At 36.0% G+C, this 20,334-nt stretch overlaps 2 protein-coding genes across 3 annotated transcripts in view; one reads left to right on the forward strand and one right to left on the reverse strand.

Moving 5' to 3' along the window:
* anxa3b (annexin A3b) overlaps positions 1 to 335 on the reverse strand; it is a 275,725-nt gene extending 275,390 nt beyond the window's left edge. Inside the window, exon 1 of the mRNA XM_077243137.1 lies at positions 321 to 335. The gene's annotated coding sequence lies outside the window, so the exon portion shown is untranslated. The remainder of the gene's footprint in view (positions 1 to 320) is intronic.
* The window catches only part of rabgap1 (RAB GTPase activating protein 1), a 101,747-nt gene that overhangs the window by 65,121 nt on the left and 16,292 nt on the right, over positions 1 to 20,334 (forward strand). For both annotated transcript variants that reach the window (XM_077243113.1, XM_077243114.1), the window contains 4 exons: positions 16,385 to 16,498; positions 18,917 to 18,991; positions 19,238 to 19,363; positions 20,172 to 20,315. In XM_077243113.1, the coding sequence (XP_077099228.1) occupies positions 16,385 to 16,498; positions 18,917 to 18,991; positions 19,238 to 19,363; positions 20,172 to 20,315 (459 nt within the window). The remainder of the gene's footprint in view (positions 1 to 16,384; positions 16,499 to 18,916; positions 18,992 to 19,237; positions 19,364 to 20,171; positions 20,316 to 20,334) is intronic.

Here is a 20,334-nt window from a genome sequence, read left to right on the forward strand (position 1 = left end):
TGCTCTCAGTGGAGGAATGTGTGTGCTAGATCTGCAGTGTTTCTTGTCTATGAATCTGTGATAAGTCTTGACCTTCAGCAATCACAATTGGAATTTTTCTAAAGCCCTTTTCCCAAAGAGCAGAATTCCAATCTAGCCCCTAAGCAATGCCACGATTACATGGTCTTCCTATTTTCTGCTTATTTAAAGCCATGAAGGGATTACATAACCACGCCTCCAGTCAGAGGACATCATCCTTTAAAAACGCAGTAATACAACAGCAAACAGACGGCACATTGTACCTGATTCCTTTCTAACCCTTGATCGCACTGGTGATGAACTTCCTTGCTGAAACAAACATTGCATCACCCCAGCATCAACTCCTATTCTATTGGCTAACCATCCCGCAAATCATTCTGAAAGGTCTATTTAACTACTTGGAGTATTTTATCTGATTCAAATTGGATTTCAGTTTGATTTGAATGTCTCCTGGACAAAATGACTCTAGGACTTTCTTTCCCTCTGCCCTGCAGTTTTTCAATCCTCTCTTGCCATGCTTGGTTTGGTTCCATGGGTTACAATGTGTCCAAACGCACAATCGCACTTAAATTATTGCATAATGCAGTTAAGCACAACACAGAATCACATGGCCGTAATAGATGTTAGCTGCTTAATTCTGCATTTGGGCCCTTAAGATGAACAACGCCGCAGTGGTGAAGGTTGCTGATGTGGACAAGAACCAAAAAAGCTAGTTGTGTTGAACTCTAGGTGTATTCGGACATTTGGATAAAATCTAATTTAGTAGAAAATCTACTAAAACAGTGATATCTGGATGCAGAGGTCAAGTGTTAATGGCAAATGCTTCTGGAGAGTCCTGCATCTGCGCACACACACACACACACACACACACACACACACACACACACACACACACACACACACACACACACACACACACACACACACACACACACACACACACACACACACACACACACACACACACACACACACACACACACACACACACACACAAAAAGCGTAACAACATTAACATTAAACTGCATCTTACAGCGCTGTACTATTTATCTTTATGACACTCTTGAGATGCCTAATACACAGATTCTGTACATAATTCATATGTTGAGGTGCCAAGAAAATAGAGGGCATTGAAAATCATGCCCTTTTAAAAAAAATTCATGCTGTGACTATGATTATAAATTCACTCATTTGGATGGTACTGTTAAAAATTCTTTCTTAAGCGAATAGCTTTGTCCTTATAGCTGACCAAAGTAACAATATTTATTGATGTTCTCTGATGGAATTGTTTTTTTTAATATATATATATATATATATATATATATATATATATATATATATATATATATATTTAGGAACCACAAAATGTAATAAGATTGAAAATACTCATTGAATGGATTGATTATTTGTAGTATGTAAGGCGTTTAATATATCAAATACAGTCTGCATTCCTCTTTGTATTTAATCTAATAGTATTTATGAACTTTGCCTTCTCTTAAATTGTTTTAAGAGTTTTTTTTTTCCTTTGGAGGAGAGGGTTATATACTGTGGAATATTCCCAAATACATTTTGTATGGAACCATGGGGAAAAATGCAAAAATTTTATGACCAAAACCAGTAGTTTGGCTGTGGGCTAAGAAATGGAGCTAGTTGTTATGCCACGTCACTTCAGTTAACGACTGAATTGCCTAAAGGTTGAAGTTTTCATAACTGTAATACCTCTGACATGAGGAAGTGTCTTATGATTTCAAAAAAAAGTGTCTCTAAGTGTTTAATCAAGCTTTTGATAGGTGACATGTAAAGTCTGAACTGCCATGTCATGGCAGGGTGCTGTGCAATACTTCTACTCACTAGAGAGTGATAGAAAACATATCACACTTAAAAGAAAAAGGGCTTTTATTTTTTTTCTAGCTTGTTTATTCAAATGTAGATCTTGATCTTATGTCCTCTGGCTGTGTGCTGTTTTTGAACCAGAGCAGTTTAGCCATTTACCCATCCATTGCTTTATTGATCGCACATGACCGTGTGTGTGCGCACACGTGCATGGATGTGTATGCGCTTTAAACAGAACAAAGGTTCGGGTCTATTCCAGGGACTTGTTTTTAGCATTCGTCTTGATTGCTTGTAGGACTTTTTAATGACCCAGGACTCCTGGTGGACCAATGGACTCCTGGTGGACTTCTGGGTCGTCTGCACCCAGGACTGCATCCTCTCTCTTGTCTTTAGAAACAGTCCGTGTATTAAAATAAAGGAATCAAATTAAATGAAACGGCCATGCTTGAGAAGCAAAACATTTGCTTGTTTATAAACCATTTGGATTGGTTGAATTTTCAGAAACTTCTGAAAAAATTTGTTGCTCTCATTCGACTGATTCTGATGTCTTTCATTGTTAATGACCTTGTCATTGGTCGCCAGTCAATTCTTTCTATATAAATGAAATCAAAATTGTAGTTGGGTTTTCTACATAAATTACTGAGAAAATCCAGATCTTGAAGCATGCGTATCTGTTAATTTTCAGATGCTGTAGATATTGTCTTCTAAGGTTGTTTCTACATACCTCTTAGTTTTTGAAGGATATTGTAAGTGGGATTGTATATTGGTTTTATGAACTACATGAAAATGTACGTTTTGTAATAGAATGGATTTTGAAGCACTAATGCTACCCAAGCAGGCGTCAGCATCGCATGTTTCGCTTTGTAGGTGATGGTACTTCTGTCATGGGTAAAAGTTGGAGAAATGATTTTAACTTTTGGGACATGTTGATGCCAGAGAGCTTTTTCTTTTTTTGTTTGTTTGTTTTTTGTTCTCTTTATGATGCCAAAGTATTCTTTTTTTCCTTTCCTGTGGGAAAACTGCTCTGTTCTTGAAATCAAAGTCAAGGGCTAGTGCTCTCAAGGGAGAAATCTCCCAATATGACTTGCTCTCCGCTGTGCCATATTAGGACGCAGGGCCCAAGCGGCCCATGCCATCGCAGAAAATGGAGGGCTGAGCTGGGACAGTGTGTGTTCTCTCCCTGTGGAACACACTTCTTTGTGCACACACACACACACACACACACACACACACACACACACACACACACACACACACACACACACACACACACACACACACACACACACACACACACACACACACACACACACACTCTCACACTCCCCTCCTTTACCTCATCTTGATTGTGCTAAGCATCTTTATTGAGTTTATTCATGTATGTTTTAACAATCCGTTAAATTGCTGAGCCAGGCTCCTTAATGGATTGCTCATGATCTCGCCCTCCTAAGCCGGTCCGATTTTTATTTGATTAACTGGAGAGATTTGTTTTTCGCCTTTCACTTTAAATCATTCTAAATTGTATTTCATTTCTTATCATGAGTGAATACTTTGCCTAAGAGGATAAGAAAGCACTGTAAAGTTTTTGTGATTTAACAGCATTTTGAACTAAAGTTGCTGAAATCTGCTTCTCTGTATTTTCTTCAGCATTTCAACAAATTGTCTGGTGTGTGTAGGGCTGTAGCTGAGGTACTGGTGTAGTGTACCACAAATTTTGTAATGATGTCATGTTTTAGAAAATAATTGTCAATAATATATTTATATTCTGGTATATCTGCACTGAGGAAATAAATGTGATCTCATCCTATCTTATTTGAACGCTTGTCAGTGTGAGGAGAAGTGTGTGTGTGTGTGTGTGTGTCTCTGTGATTGACTTTTTAATGTAAATGTATGTGCTAGTATGCATTTCTGTCACAATTTAACGTCATCAAGTTGAATCAATGTAATGCATTGGAAAACATCTGCTGATCAAGTACATGTTTTTACGTTGTGCCAACTTAAACATTTGGTTTTCTGTGACGTTGGAAAAACAGAATTGTCTATGTTTTTATAAGTGCTGTAAGTTTCTCATGACCTTATTTGATGTTGCATAAAATTGCTGGTTTCACCAAATTTAACAATTATCTAGGTTTTCTTTGCATGTCTAGACAAGGTTTCGTCAAGCTATAAGACCATCCCAATTGCAAAGCATCAATTTAAACAGGTTTAAAACAAAAATCAAAAAGCTTTTTACTCTGCAGTAATATTTTTCTTGCACTTTTCCTAAATGGGAGTGACAAGTTTCCAGTGTCAAGTAATTTGTCTGTCTAACCTGCTGCTCGACGCAACAAGCACAGCCGTTAATGTTTAATATACAATTATGCTGAGCTGAATTTTGAAGCAGTGAGATTCCACAGTGGACGGACTACCCAATACAACACTAAAGAGAGAGAAACCAAGCAACCAGCTGTGTTATATCTACAATATATTTGCAATAGTTTTTCTGTTAATTATAAGAATTAAGCGGTTTAATTAATTTTAATATTTTATTATTTAGCTTTTGTATCATAAAGACCATGTCATTAGACTAGTTTCACCATCTTTATTTGTCATATAACATGCGATTATGAGTGTAAAGACATGTTTGCTGCTCATTCTTTCTAAAGATTAATTTAGAAACTAAAATCCAGGAAACAGCCCTTGTTTGACAGAGAAGTACATGCTCTAAGAAAGGAGTGTAGAAGGGCAGAAAGAAAATGGAAAAAGGATAAATTGCAAAAAAACTATTGCAAAATTTTTGTCCAAATTTCAAGTGCTTGCTCTGCAAAGGTCCAAATACTTTAAAAACTTGATTTCTCAAAACTGTCCAAATAAAATGTTCTTCACTGTCAACTGTTGTTTGCAAACTGTTGTTTGATATTATCTACAACTTAAGATTGAACATTTCTTGATGCTTTTCCGAATGCTTTGGTCAAGGATGTGTTGGATTAGGACATCCAATATTGTCTTTGTAATTACGGTAACAGTTTACAAAAAACACTTTTACAAAAAAAAAATATTTTGTTCCATTTAGTTTTAAAAATGCTGTGGTTTATCCGTTGCTTAAAAAAAGCACATTTTGATCCATCTTATTTTGATTACAGATCCATTTAAAAACTACCATTTTTATTGAAAGTGTTGGAGAAGGCTGTTGATGATTTGGTGTTCAAAGAAACATTATCAATTATCAATTATTATCAATGTTGAAAACAGTTGTGCTGCTAAATATTTCTGTGAAAACTCTGATACAAATAAATGCTGTTCAATAAGCTTTGTTTTCATCAAAGAATTTTGACCAAAAAAGTATCATGGTTTTAAAACAACTGTTTTCAACATTAATATTAATAATAATAATAATAATAATCATTATTCATATTTGAGCACCAATAATTAATGATAATTGAGCAGCAATCATTGATTAAAATGATTTCTGTAGGATCATGTGCCACTGAATACTGGAGTAAAGATGCTGAAAATACAGCTTTGCTTTAGGAATAAATTCCAATTAACCATTACTTATAGCGAAATATAGCGCGGTTGTGCTTCGGGCGACCCGAGTTCGAGTCCCAGCTCGTGGACATTTCCCCGACTTTTCTCTCTCTCCCACTTCGCTTCCTGTCTGCTTACTGTCCTATCATAGAAAAGGCAAAAATTAATCTTAAAAAAACAACACCACCCTTTTAAAGTAATTTCACGTGACTTAAATTCATACCTGTATCAAACATCAGACGGAAAATGTGTTCAGTGTAACACTGTGTCCTAACTTCGTTTCCTCAAAGACTGTTTACATAATTTTGTGTACAGTTGTACAATCTCATTAAACCTTTCTTTAGTCCCTAATGTATTCTAACAGACCCCGGCGATCGCTGACTCCCAGACATGTGCCCAGTGGGTGAGATGTTGAAAGGAAAAGGATGTGGACCCTCCCCGCCTCCGTCTGTGAGAGAGTGGACTGCAGTCAACCCACCAACTCACCCAGCCTCAGTTTCTTACTCCCTTTCATCAAGCTCACTACCCTTTTTATAATCAGCCTCCCCCCCAAGAAAAACAAAATGCCATTTTCGCTCATTGTTGCCGATCAGAATAAACGACCGTAAACAATGGTCAGAAAAAAAAGTACAGTACTTCCTGCGGAAGCAACCTTCCTCCACCACACACACACACTCACCATCACAGTCAAAACCCAACACAAGTTGGCCTCTGCACTCACGCAAAAGGTTCTCAGATGTCTTATGTCACCATGATTTTCTTAGCACTTTTCAGGGTCCAGGATGACTTTCCCCAATGCTGGCAGAACATAAATATGGCTCCTCAGGTACTGTGTCTTCCCAGCAAACCCTGAACATGTTCACTTTTCCTCCTCCCTGGAGTAGCTAGACGAGGGTGAGATCGACAGTTCAAATACCTTCTGAAAGAAAAGGGAAAAAAACGTAGCTTTTTTTTGCCATCATCCATTAAATCTTTGTTTATTATTCATCTTTTCCTGCCATTATTGGCATTCTTTCTCTTCTTTAACTCCTCTTGGAAGGAAAAAATTGTGCCTCTTAAGATCTAATGCTTTGGTTCTGCTCAGAATATCCTCGTATCGTTTGTTTATTCATTCATTCATTCTTCTTTCATAAGAATTGCAATATTAATTGCATTAATAACACAATTAATACACACAATGACTTGAATACAATTTTATATAATGTTTGGCATGTATAATTATTTATTTATATTTTTTATTATTATTTATATATTTGTTTTTATATTTAGAGTGCAGTATCAAAATTTTCATGAATTTTGTCTTGTTGAAAAAATAAATAAATAAAAAAGCTCATTAAAAGGATACATTTCTTGAAAAAAAACAACAACTTTGGATTAATAGTTTATTACTATTTATTTGGATGAAAAAGCAGTTAAAATTTTTTAAACATTGAAAAAACGTTTCGTCCGCCAAATCAACATGCCGAAACATACAGGAAGTTTGTATGTTCACATACAAAAAATTTGATTCACATGAATCCCGATTCTATCTTTTGCCAATTCGCATTGATTCACAAATTCCAAAAATGTATATTCTTAAGTGTAAAATTTCTTAAACTTTGCTGTACTACTTAAGTTATTGACACTTTAGAATGTTATTAATCACAATAAGAAACGAAAAAGGACTAAATGCTGTGCTCGGGCTGACAAACTCACAGCCGAAGCACACACACGATTATGTAAAAATGCACATCATGTGGAGTATTCACATAAACACAGTCTGTTATGTCCTACTTGAACATAAGTAGTTGGGAACCAATCGGATGTGTAATATTATGTTAGATCCATGCATTTATTCTTAAAGGGACAGCACCCTAATAAACTTTTGCCGTCTGTTTCATTAATGTTAACCAAAAAAAAAAAAAACTGAAAATCACTCACTGCTTTTGAATGAATCACTTTTGTATCTTTATTATGAATCTTTTTATATATAATTCATACAGTGATTATACAGTGTTTATTTTTACATTTGAACATATTACATTTCTGTAGTATTTCTTAAGACACGTTAAATAAAACTACCCTACTGTACCAATTTTTCCTATTGTTTATTTTTTAAATTTTATTTACCAGTTTATATTTGCATAAGTTTTTATTTTTGTATCAAGGAATTTGATTTACATACTAAGTAGTTTTTCTATTTGTCTTGACTTGCAGTCAGCTTAAATGACATTTGTTTTGTAAAATTGGGTTGACTAAAATGGAAAACAAAATCAAAATAAATTTAAAGGCATACAATTAATTCAGTGAGATTTTTTTCTTCTAGACCTATTAAACTGTCTACCCCAGTCAAATAGGAAAATTAACATAAAAAAGAAAATCAAATCTATCCATATATCAAATCGAAATTTGATTCAAAATCGGGAATCGACTTTTAATAAAACCGTGACGTCAAGAATCAATTTGAAGGGAATTGTGAGATACCAAAAGATTCCCAGCCCTACAGGAAATGATATTATAGACCCTCATGATTGTGTGTCTCTTGAAATATCAGATTATTTGACATTTTTATAACAAAAGTTTATAGGCTGTAAAATGTAATGTGGTACGTCCTGCAAAAATTATATTAATTAATATTTATAAATTAATAATTGATGATATTCGTAAAAATAAAGATACTTTTACCTTAAAAAATATATATAAATATATATATATATATATATATATATATAATTTATTTATTTATTTTTTGAAAATTATTTCTTGATAGTTGCACCACTTTTTTTGTTGTTGTTGAAAAATATCAAACCATTTGAAATTACATTCCTTGGCATGCATTTTATAGTAGATTTGTTTATTTAAAGTTGACCACCATTTGTTTTGTATCCTTTCAAGCACTTACGGGCACCTACATCATTTATCAGACATTAGTTTGTTACTTTTTGGCATCAAGTCCATCAGTCCAGATCTTCTTTCCATCCTTTTTCCCACCCCAATTGATTTCTCTAATCTGAGACTAAACAACGTTCTGAACCCATCCTGATCTTCCTCAGAGACATGCTTTAGATCAGGCGAGGACCAGTCAGACTGGTCTGACTATGCTCTGATCTCGGACTGAGCTATGTTTAGCTTCTTCTAGTCCACTGATTCACCATAACCCTTTACTAGTTTCTTCTTAGACCCTTTTCCATTCTCTTCTCATCTTACTAGCTTGTTTGAGCAGTGGGTCAGTTTGCCTCTGCCTGAGTTTGCGTAGCAGCTGAGCTGCTGGCTGCGGATGAATTATTTAGTGGCTCCTCTCTTCCACATAAACATAGCATCAATTATAGAAAGAGAGGGCAATTAATCTTTGAAAAGGGGGTACGCTTACTAAGGCAGGAATCCACTGTTAGCACAAGTGTACGGGCACTTCCAAGTGAATTACATGCGTCCACACCAGTCTGTTTGGGGTTTCTTCGGAAGAAAAAATATTTCCCTGAAGGTTATTTCCTGCCCTTTAGTTTTAGTACCTTTGTTAGCAGGTGGCAATTGACTTGTACTACATGTGGGATGGTGTGAATTAGGTAGGTAGGAGGCCCAAACCTACAACGCATATGGTGACTTTTCTGTGAGAGTGGAAAAAGCAGTGGAACAAGGCGATGACAGCAAAACACAAACTCTTTTGCTTTCATCACCTTATTTCATTCCTTCTGTCACCATTTTTCTCTGTGTGATGGAAGAAAGGCAGTGCTTGACGCCCGATTTTAATCATGCCTTTTGGAGAAGATTGTAGTCTTGTGCTGGAGAGCAGATGAATAAAACATGGTGTCCTGAATTCAGGCTGAACCCCAATGTCCATACGTGCACTACCAAAGAGAGCTGTGGAAACTGGAGGAGACCAGTGTTAGGTGTAACTATTTTTTTGTACCTAGTCTAAAATAGATTTATTAAAGAAAATGGGGGTAAAATAGTAAAAGTCCAATAAAAATACACACTTATGCCACAATTTATGCGATTGGCATTAACACAATTAAAACAAAACTGAAAAAGACAAAAATGTCCATAAGCGCTTTGTTTGATTTTTGTTTTTTATTGCTGAATTATGAGTGTTGAGTTTTCTTCTCCTTCGTCCTGTTCTTCTGCAATTCAGAATGGCAGCACAGCTCAAAGGTTTGTTTGAGCTGCGCCCTCTTTTTTTTAGGGAGTAATGCAATAATGTAACTCATTACTTTCCCCAACACTGGAGGAGACTCCCCATTTCTTCCAGGGTGAACGCTTTGTCTGGTGTTCATGTAGTCAGACATTCAAACTGTGATCGTGGTAACTGCATTTTGTAGTAAAATAAAGTGTAATCTGCAGAACCGTGAGAGTAGAGATTTCTCTAGTCGTAGATTTTGCCCATGCTCAGGCAAGTGTGTATGTGTGTTAGACATGCAGTAATGGGTCATTACTCTACTTCTCTCACATCTCTGATATGAATGAGCCCATTTAATAATCATTTTAATTATGATAGATAGTTAGTATGATTCTATCATGTGACTTCCCTTCTCACGTAAAGGGTCTATAACATTGCCCAAGGTGGTTACAAGTCAAATGAGGACTTGCATGGAAATGGCAGGGTTACAGGAATCCGACATGGACATTATGGGGTGACACTATGAGCACATTAAGGAAGTAGGACTTCACTCTTCCCGGAATTGATGTAGGAATTTAGTGCACCGTCTTTGCTGTACTGTGCTGTACTTTTACAGTTTATAATAACTGACAGCCATGGGCATGATGTAATATTTTGCATTATTGTCTTTTAAAATGCAGTTTTCCCTCAGGCTTCCGTAACTCCCGTCAGGGGGGTGTTTGAAAGAGAGAGCACCTATAAATAGATGTAGTATAATCTAAATTGAGTTTTGTGACTCATATTGTTAAACTGTACAGTAACTCTGTAGCTATTTTTGTGTAATTGGTACATTGTAAGCAGTGTTGGGGTAATGTAATCAGATTACTTTTAGATTTTACTTTTTACAGGTAACTAGTAAAGTAACACAATACTTTTACATTTACAGTGAGATATCTGAGTTACTTCCTCAAATCTGAGTTACTTTATCAAATAAGTAACTCAAGTTACTTTGTCTTCCCGTTTATTGACTAATAAGCTCGAATTTTACTTTTGAAAGGTAACTTTTCCCAACAAGGATGGGCCACATCAGTTGACTAGTCAATTAGTAAGGTGGAATAAATTTATCTAGATTTTTGTTTGTAGTTTCTGCATTTTTCTGAATTTTATGCTTTAAAGGAGACACATTTCATTGCTGCCTATGGCACCGATTTCTGTAGTTTAATTTTTTTTTTCTGTAATATTGCTTTTTGAAACAATTAGTATTGTAAAAAGCATTATACGAAGTTAAAATTTGACTTAAATTGTGAAAGTTTTTGTTAACCAATATTTTATTTTAAATGCTAAAACTTGAATGAAATCGGATTTAAGTAGGATATGTACCAGTATGTGTATTGTATTACAGGTAGCCTGTATGTTCATGCAGAAAATGTGTTTTCTTTTAGTAGTTTGCCTTTTAATTGTTTAAAAAGAAACATTAAGGAAAGTCTACAAAGAATCCAAAAATGCATTACAATCAAATTGAGTCATCTTGAATTAGCAAAAAAACAAATCTTTTAATTTAAAAATATGGTGAATTGCAAATTGAATTGATTTGATGTTAACCCAAATATCCGCAACTCCCCTGAAGGGCTTTTTTAAAGGCTAATTAATCATCTAGTCTAAGAGTGGCTTTAGTTGAACAGTAACATAACTGTCTGCTGCTGGCCAGAAATAAACATAACACAACACAGCTTTTGTTTACGACACTTACTCTTGGATTTGGGAGCAAAATTTAACATCCAAAGTGATTTAATTCAGCATATTTGTGCCAACACGAGCAGGCTTTGATCTAACGGGTACAATAATAGATGGATGGGAAAACTAAAGTGCGACAGAAATAGGAATGGTTGCCCATCAACAGTCTGCGGCCCCAGGCGCTCATGATTTATTTATTATGAGAGCGATCTAGTTGAATGTGATCTACAGTAGTTTTTTGCAACAGTCTATCTAGACTCAATTGTTGTTGTTCTGAAAACTTTACATGGTGAGGTCATTGACTAGAAATGTTAGCAGTTCCTGATTTCTGACCTGTAGGTTTTAGGGGCTGGTGTAGAAACATGCTTATTGCCTGCATAATGGCCAAGTTACAGCATGAGCTGACTGTCAAAACGAACCAACCAAACTTTGGTTACACCTACATACGTAAAGCTTAATACAATTTGAACATTTGCTCTCTTCTGTTATTCATCATCCTTTTTGGCAACATTTCAGATAATTCAAATCCACTGGAAATTGCAGTACAATCCTAAGTTAATTAGATAAATTGAAATTGGAACACAGTGAACTCCAGTGGAGTGATGTTTCTCTGGTCGGGTAAAGTAATATCTGCTCCTGAGTATGAGTCTCCATGTCTCTATCATGTGACCCATGCACAGGCTAATTTTGAGATAGTCAAAACAAGTGAAAAACCTCGATTTTGAGATTTTTACAAAAACATTAAGCCCTCGTCTATCGATCCCTGTGCTCCAAATAGCGATTAAAAATCTAAAAGTAGCTTTATTTGTGTGTTTTCTGAGAGGAGTACCTTTCCTTTGTCCATGAAAAATGCCGTTTTTCTCTGTTCGATTCTCGACTGGCGCTTCCCCAGAAAAAGTTTGGTATCGTTTTAAAGTGTAGTATTTCAACTTTGGGAATATTCCTAGCGAATTCTCGATGGTATGAGTCTGAACCAATGATATGTGATTTTCAAAGTCATGCTGATGTAAACAAAACGATGTTACTCGCGGCAACTGACAGAGCCGAAACGTGCGCACAAACACGCCTCTCACATCCTCAATCTCAAATTTGCCAAGTCTTAGTTTGAATATGTGGAAGTATGAGAGATGCAGAAATTTCTTCTTCCCCAGTTAAGTTATGCTGGTACACTAGATAGACTAGCAACCAATCTGTCTTTAGCCCTGAGTTTCCATTGTGATCTCTTCAGTAATTAAGATCTGTGATCAGTATCTCCGAGGCTCAAAGAAGCCTATATTTAGGTAGAGCAGCGCAGCAATATGATTTAGCTGGAAAGTGTACCGTCAAATGCTTTTTTTTTTTAGGGAGCATTATGTAATAGTTAAACTGCTGAAAGCTGTACTTTGACTGAAGACATCTGAGTTGTGCATGGGGTTCTTGCAAACTGAGAAATCTCTAAAATCTTTAGTCTTTGCTAGATGGCCTCCAGTGTTTGGCTAAGATACGTGACCCCATGTCATATCTTACAACCTCTGACATTTGAACATACACACAGGCTGAGCTTCTGGGATATTCAACATACTCTGTGTCTGTAATGCTGAAGGACACGCTCTTGAGCACAAACACATAAATTTCCACCTCGATTTGTCCACATTGCTCTTGGGAATAAGAACACCCTGTTCCAATCGACAGGTCTTGAGGCACTACATTCTGAAACACTGAGGTTTCAAAAGGGGGGTTTTGAAGTGATGCAATAGAACTAGAGATCGACCGTTGTTGGTTTTTTTTAACCAATACCAATTATTAGCGTTTATGTACCTGATAACCGATGTATAGAACCAATATTTAACAAACGGTTTTATTTAAACACTTTTTAAATACTGTAATTCTTGCAATTTCACTCCTTCCTTACAAAACACACTTCTACATCAATAAATAGTCTGAAAGTGCAATTTTTTTTTTGTGTGTATGTATATATATATATATATATACATATATATATATATATATATATATATATATATATATATATATATATATATATACATATAGGTGTGTGATTTCTGTGCCACTGTCTATCATAACAAAACGGAAGTGTAAAAATAAGGACTCCCTCCATCTGTCTTTGTTTGAACGAACAGATCATCCCCTTCCCAAATTCTTGGCAATGGTAGAGCCAGGCTGGTCTCCATTTACTTTTCCCTCCTATCCACTAGGGGGCAATGGATTGGGCATGGACAGAACACACATAAACCATTTAAAAACAAAAAAATAATTATATTGGCATTGATGGTTCCATGAAGAGCCTTTAACATCCATTGAACCTTTTCATTCAACAAAAAGTTCATTATAGTGGAAAAAAGTTCTTTAGATTGTTAAAATGTTTTTGACACTCTGAAAAATATAGATTTTTTAATAACAGTTCACCAAAAGGTTCTTTAGGGAACCGAAAAAAAATAGTTCTCTCTAGAGATCGATCGATATATCGTTTCTCCGATATCCCCATAAATTTGGCACAGACACTCTCTAAGGGTCACTTTTTGGGGAAAAGGCGTTGGCCGCAGTGGCAATGAACATAGGAAAGGAGGGCAGCCATCTTCAAAAATGTTTTCCTTCCTGAATTTTTACTGGCCACTTCCTTTTTCTAACAGTGGCCCTTCCTCTCTGTGGACTGCACCTTGCCGTGGTGGAGAGGCTGTGTACTCCAATGAACCTGAGTGCTATGCTGGCGGGGAATTTATATCCCTGGCAAGTTTAACTAAGCCGGACAGGTCAAAGGAGAGGAGGCAGACAAAGCAGACATTATGACAGAAATGGTGGCCATCTTGAAAATGGTCGCCATCCTGAATTTTTGAGTGGCACATACCATTTTCCAAAAGAGTGTTTCTTGAAGAGTATTTATGACTAATTTTATGCTTGCATCACCATTTGAACAATTGAAATAATTAATATTCCACAGGAACGGTGGCCATCTTTAAAAATGGCAGCCATCTTGAATTTTTGGGGGACAAGCATCTTTTCCCATTAACATGTCCTTTAGTGAGTATTGCATCAAATTTTCTGCTTGGATTACTGTTTGAATAATTAATATAATAAGCATTGAATAGCAATGGCGGCCATCTTGAAAAATGGCCGCAATATTTAATTTTGAGTGGCCGCCTTTTTCCAAAATAGTGGCCCTTAGAGAGTACCTGTGCCAAACTTCATGCTTTTATACCAAAGTGAACGATTTTTTCCTAATCTGCTGCATTATCTATTACATTTATTTAGCTAAAAAACATCTAAATAATCGCAGCTCTATAAAAAAAATATATATATTATCTTCGCGAGAGACGTTCTGTGTAAACGCATAGATAAAAACAGCGCTCTGTCGGCAGGTTTATCATAATTTAGAGACTGACAAAAACATTAATAATTCTAATAACATGCCAAATGAGATGGACTCTGTAAACTGCGATGATGTATTTGCGGTTTTATGAATCTGATGATTTTTGCGCATTCCATCGAATATTCCAGCGTGTTCCATTCTCTTTAGCCTATCAAACAACACATAAACCTTTTAAAACTAGTTTAAAACAAATGCATATATATATGCATTTGTTTTAAACTAGTTTTAAAAGGTTTATGTGTTGTTTGATAGGCTAAAGAGAATGGAACACGCTGGAATATTCGATGGAATGCGCAAAAATCATCAGATTCATAAAACCGCAAATACATCATCGCAGTTTACAGAGTCCATCTCATTTGGCATGTTATTAGAATTATTAATGTTTTTGTCAGTCTCTAAATTATGATAAACCTGCCGACAGAGCGCTGTTTTTATCTATGCGTTTACACAGAACGTCTCTCGCGAAGATAATATATATATTTTTTTTATAGAGCTGCGATTATTTAGATGTTTTTTAGCTAAATAAATGTAATAGATAATGCAGCAGATTAGGAAAAAATCGTTCACTTTGGTATAAAAGCATGAAGTTTGGCACAGGTACTCTCTAAGGGCCACTATTTTGGAAAAAGGCGGCCACTCAAAATTAAATATTGCGGCCATTTTTCAAGATGGCCGCCATTGCTATTCAATGCTTATTATATTAATTATTCAAACAGTAATCCAAGCAGAAAATTTGATGCAATACTCACTAAAGGACATGTTAATGGGAAAAGATGCTTGTCCCCCAAAAATTCAAGATGGCTGCCATTTTTAAAGATGGCCACCGTTCCTGTGGAATATTAATTATTTCAATTGTTCAAATGGTGATGCAAGCATAAAATTAGTCATAAATACTCTTCAAGAAACACTCTTTTGGAAAATGGTATGTGCCACTCAAAAATTCAGGATGGCGACCATTTTCAAGATGGCCACCATTTCTGTCATAATGTCTGCTTTGTCTGCCTCCTCTCCTTTGACCTGTCCGGCTTAGTTAAACTTGCCAGGGATATAAATTCCCCGCCAGCATAGCACTCAGGTTCATTGGAGTACACAGCCTCTCCACCACGGCAAGGTGCAGTCCACAGAGAGGAAGGGCCACTGTTAGAAAAAGGAAGTGGCCAGTAAAAATTCAGGAAGGAAAACATTTTTGAAGATGGCTGCCCTCCTTTCCTATGTTCATTGCCACTGCGGCCAACGCCTTTTCCCCAAAAAGTGACCCTTAGAGAGTGTCTGTGCCAAATTTATGGGGATATCGGAGAAACGATATATCGATCGATCTCTAGAGAGAACTATTTTTTTTCGGTTCCCTAAAGAACCTTTTGGTGAACTGTTATTAAAAAATCTATATTTTTCAGAGTGTCAAAAACATTTTAACAATCTAAAGAACTTTTTTCCACTATAATGAACTTTTTGTTGAATGAAAAGGTTCAATGGATGTTAAAGGCTCTTCATGGAACCATCAATGCCAATATAATTATTTTTTTGTTTTTAAATGGTTTATGTGTGTTCTGTCCATGCCCAATCCATTGCCCCCTAGTGGATAGGAGGGAAAAGTAAATGGAGACCAGCCTGGCTCTACCATTGCCAAGAATTTGGGAAGGGGATGATCTGTTCGTTCAAACAAAGACAGATGGAGGGAGTCCTTATTTTTACACTTCCGTTTTGTTATGATAGACAGTGGCACAGAAATCACACACCTTGTCTTTAAATTGTATTATATTGGCTATTACTTATTTGATATTGATGTTACGCATTGGTTATTAGCGATGCCTAATGATAACATTTCTCTGTTTCTCTCGCTTGTCTTTTACTAGGAATCTCCACAGGACAGTGCCATCACTCGTGACATTAACCGTACGTTTCCTGCACACGACTACTTCAAAGACACCGGCGGTGATGGGCAGGACTCTCTCTATAAGATCTGTAAGGTGAGCAGCTGACCTGTCTGCCATTTGCGTTCAATTTGTCTGCTCAGCTCAGAATCTGCACTTTTGTTCTGCTCCTGTTCATTTATCATCTCCAGCTCTGCAAAATCAATTTCCTACCATTAAGAAAAGTTAAATTTGCACTTTCTTCCAGTTTGTTCCAGTTTCTTTATAAACTTTCATTTTATAACTTTTTTTAGGCTCATAGGAAATGTATAAAAACACTAGATGGATGGGTATATAGCAGGATGCATTAATAAATAGTTATAGATGGATGGATGATATCTAGATGGTTGGATTGATAAATGGATGGATGGATAAAGATGAACATATAGATCTTTGGATGGAAATATAAATGGTTAGATGGATGGATAGATATGTAGAATGCATGGATCGATGATAGATAGATAGATAGATATATACATGGATGAATGAATAGGTATAGAAGGATGGATGATATCTAAATGGCTGGATATATAGATGGATGAATGGATGGATAAAAATGAATGTATAGATGTTTGGATGGTGATATAAAATGGATGGATGGATATGGATTGGTGGGTGTATAGATGCTTGGATGGATAGATAAATAGATGTATATAGATCAATGTATAGATGGTTGGGTGTGTATAGTGATGGATGTATGAATAGATATATAGCGAGATTGATATAGATATCGCTGGATTTATGGTTGTATGGATTGGAAATGAAATGAACTGGCATCTCATTGAAATAGAGGGAGCTGATACTGACAGAAGGGCACAGCTAAATGTGACATTTATTATAATGAGATTATGTGAAATTATTTTAAGTTCATTAAAATTAAAAGTTGTTATAATATGTTTTAAGCCTATTTAATGTTAAAAATGCTGTAAAAATATTTTGAATAGAGGCTTCAGTAGCACAACTGGTATCAGCGATACTGCCTTTTATTCACAGTACTTAGTAAAAAGATGCCATTAAACAGATATTTTAAGACTAAAATCCATCTGTTATTTCTACATTAATTACAATAATGAAATTAATGGTAGTTATAATTAATCATGTTTAGTTACAGAAAAACATGTGAATAGTTAGTTACATTTTTTAATTGATTGACAGCACGAGAATATATAGATTCATCACAATCTATATTCATGTTTTGAACATCCACAATCAATTGGATTTTTCAACGCATATAAAGATGGTGGAAGTTCAGTAACCCAAATCACCTGTTAAACTAATGCAAAACACAAATGCTCAGATTTTCTCCCTAAAATAATGAGGTCAGTGGTTTTAATATGAAAGCCACAAATGATGAGGGGAATGAGGAGATTGATGGTTAGGGTTTCCATCTTTGGGCGTCTCTTAATAATTCACCAGCCCCTCTCTCCGACTGTTACCGGCATCATTCATAGAGCACCATAGATTTCTCATATTGACTACACAGTTTGATTCAGTGCTCTCAATCCAAAGTTCACAAAGTTTATTAGAACTGCAGATTATGATTGTCACAATATTATCTGATATGTTAGCAGTTTTCAGAGGTATGTAGGTCAATCTGTAAGCATTCCGTCGAGCTCTCAAATCTCATTTGCACTTCTGCATTTTCAAACGTGCCACATGAAGACATGTTGCTCTAGGTTTGGTGTCAGTGATGCTAAACAACTTAAATTCTCACGTCTTATACTCAAATCACTCACATAATCACAAAATCCAAAGTTTGAATACGCGAAAGCTCAAATTACATTTGAGAGCTGTGATGGAGGCCAAGATTTAAAGGGATAGTTTACCCAAAAATGTAATTCTGCCATATTTACTCCCCCTCATGTCGTCCCAAACCTGTAAGACTTTCATTCATCTTCTGAACACAAATGAAGTCTGAGAGATTTCTGTCCCACCATTGACAGTCCACGCAACTACCACTTTGACGATTCAAAAAGTTCATAAAAAGATCATAAAAATAATCCATATGAATTGAGCGGTTTCATCCGAATTCTATGAAGAGGCACAAATTATTTATATGATAAACAGATTAAATTTAGGTTTTTATTCAAATATAAACATTCATCAAAGACCACATCAGATATGGTTAACTGAAGCTGAGTCATGCTTGCTTGACTCTTGCTTTTTATTAAATTTTTGAAGCAAGAAAGTGTGTTGTGCAGCTGTCAATGGAGGGAAATCACTGTGTTTCGAAGAGTCTTACGGGTTTGTAACGGCATGAGTGTGAGTAATTGATTAAAATGTTCAAATCTTTGGGTGAACTATCCCTTTAAATGTGAACGATTCTTTGTACGATTGCATTGATTTCTGTGTCTGTTTTTTTTTTTTTGAATCATTTATCATATTATAATAACCAGTTATTTTCATCTAAATTGCTACCAAGCAATTTATAGCATTATCACCCATAATTAACATTCTGTATCTTCCATCCTGCAGGCATACTCTGTATATGATGAAGAAATTGGTTACTGTCAAGGACAGTCCTTCCTTGCCGCTGTGCTGCTACTACATGTGAGTGTTACCGACTCTTAAATCAAAACATCTACGACATCTATAACATTTAATATAATGGCATATTTGTGTATTTGCACTTGCAAAATATTTTGTCAAGTACACTCCTTGGTTTGAACTAATGCATGTGACATCATCCTTTGAGATGAGAGGTGGTGCCATCTAGTGGAGATTCCCTGTTGTGGGATTTGTTTTTAATATTGAGCTCTGTGATCGTTGATAGTTTGCGGTCTCATTTTTGTGCAGATGCCAGAGGAGCAGGCGTTCAGCGTGCTGGTCAAGATCATGTTTGAATACGGTCTCAGGGAGCTCTTCAAGCAGAACTTTGAAGACCTGCACTGCAAGTTCTTCCAACTGGAGAGGCTCATGCAGGTTAGTGTATGGAACTATGCATATTAGTTGATATATTCGGTTACAAATAATGAGAGAATTTGCTAAAGGAAGGAAAAAATAAGATCACATTTTAAATAAGCGGTTTAAATATCCAAATGTGTTATTCTTTCTATTGAAATAGTCTCTGATGTATCCACTAAGTGACATACATCATGTGATGTATGTCACATGATCCTTCAGAAATCATTCTAATATGTAGATTTGATGCTCAAGAAACATTTATTATCGTTATCAATGTTAAAAACAGTTGTGCTTATTAATACAAGGTTCTGTCATAAAACTCTAGATGGCTGATAGGTCCTTAACTCAATCTGCTTGCAATCACAACATTCTCAATAGGACACAGCTAATTGGTTCCTGCTGTATCAGTAGCCAATGAGCTGCTCAACCTTTAAATACTTGGTCAGCATTTGCTGTAGCAGTTTTCAACGCGCCTTTAGAAACCCTCCACCTTCCCCAGCTCCACCTGTATAGATCTGCTACTGGTAATTCATGTATGCTATTGTACAGCAGCAGCATGTCTTACTTGCTCACAGCACCGTGTTGTGTGTGTATTGGCTGTAGCAAGTGGCGTACTTGCTAAACAACAGCAGCGGCGTAGCAGATCTATTCTGACAAGACCAAACATATTGACAATGTTGACATTACCATGCCAAACACTCAGACAGTTGTCATGACAGAAATATTTTTGTGGAAACCATGATACATTGAATGACTGGAAAGTTGTATTGACCAATCAGCATCCGCGACCTGTACTATAAGTGACTTCTGCCTCTCTGTGTTGTAGGAATGCATTCCAGACCTGTACGCACACTTCCTGAACCTGGGTTTGGAAGCACACATGTATGCCTCCCAGTGGTTCCTCACTCTCTTCACAGCCAAATTCCCTCTTTACATGGTCTTTCACATCATAGACCTTCTGCTCTGTGAGGTAATATTTCATTCTTACC

Source organism: Siphateles boraxobius, unplaced genomic scaffold, assembly GCF_051911475.1.
Source record: "Siphateles boraxobius isolate OS27281-9 unplaced genomic scaffold, OSU_SipBor_1 25, whole genome shotgun sequence".
NCBI lineage: Eukaryota > Metazoa > Chordata > Actinopteri > Cypriniformes > Leuciscidae > Siphateles > Siphateles boraxobius.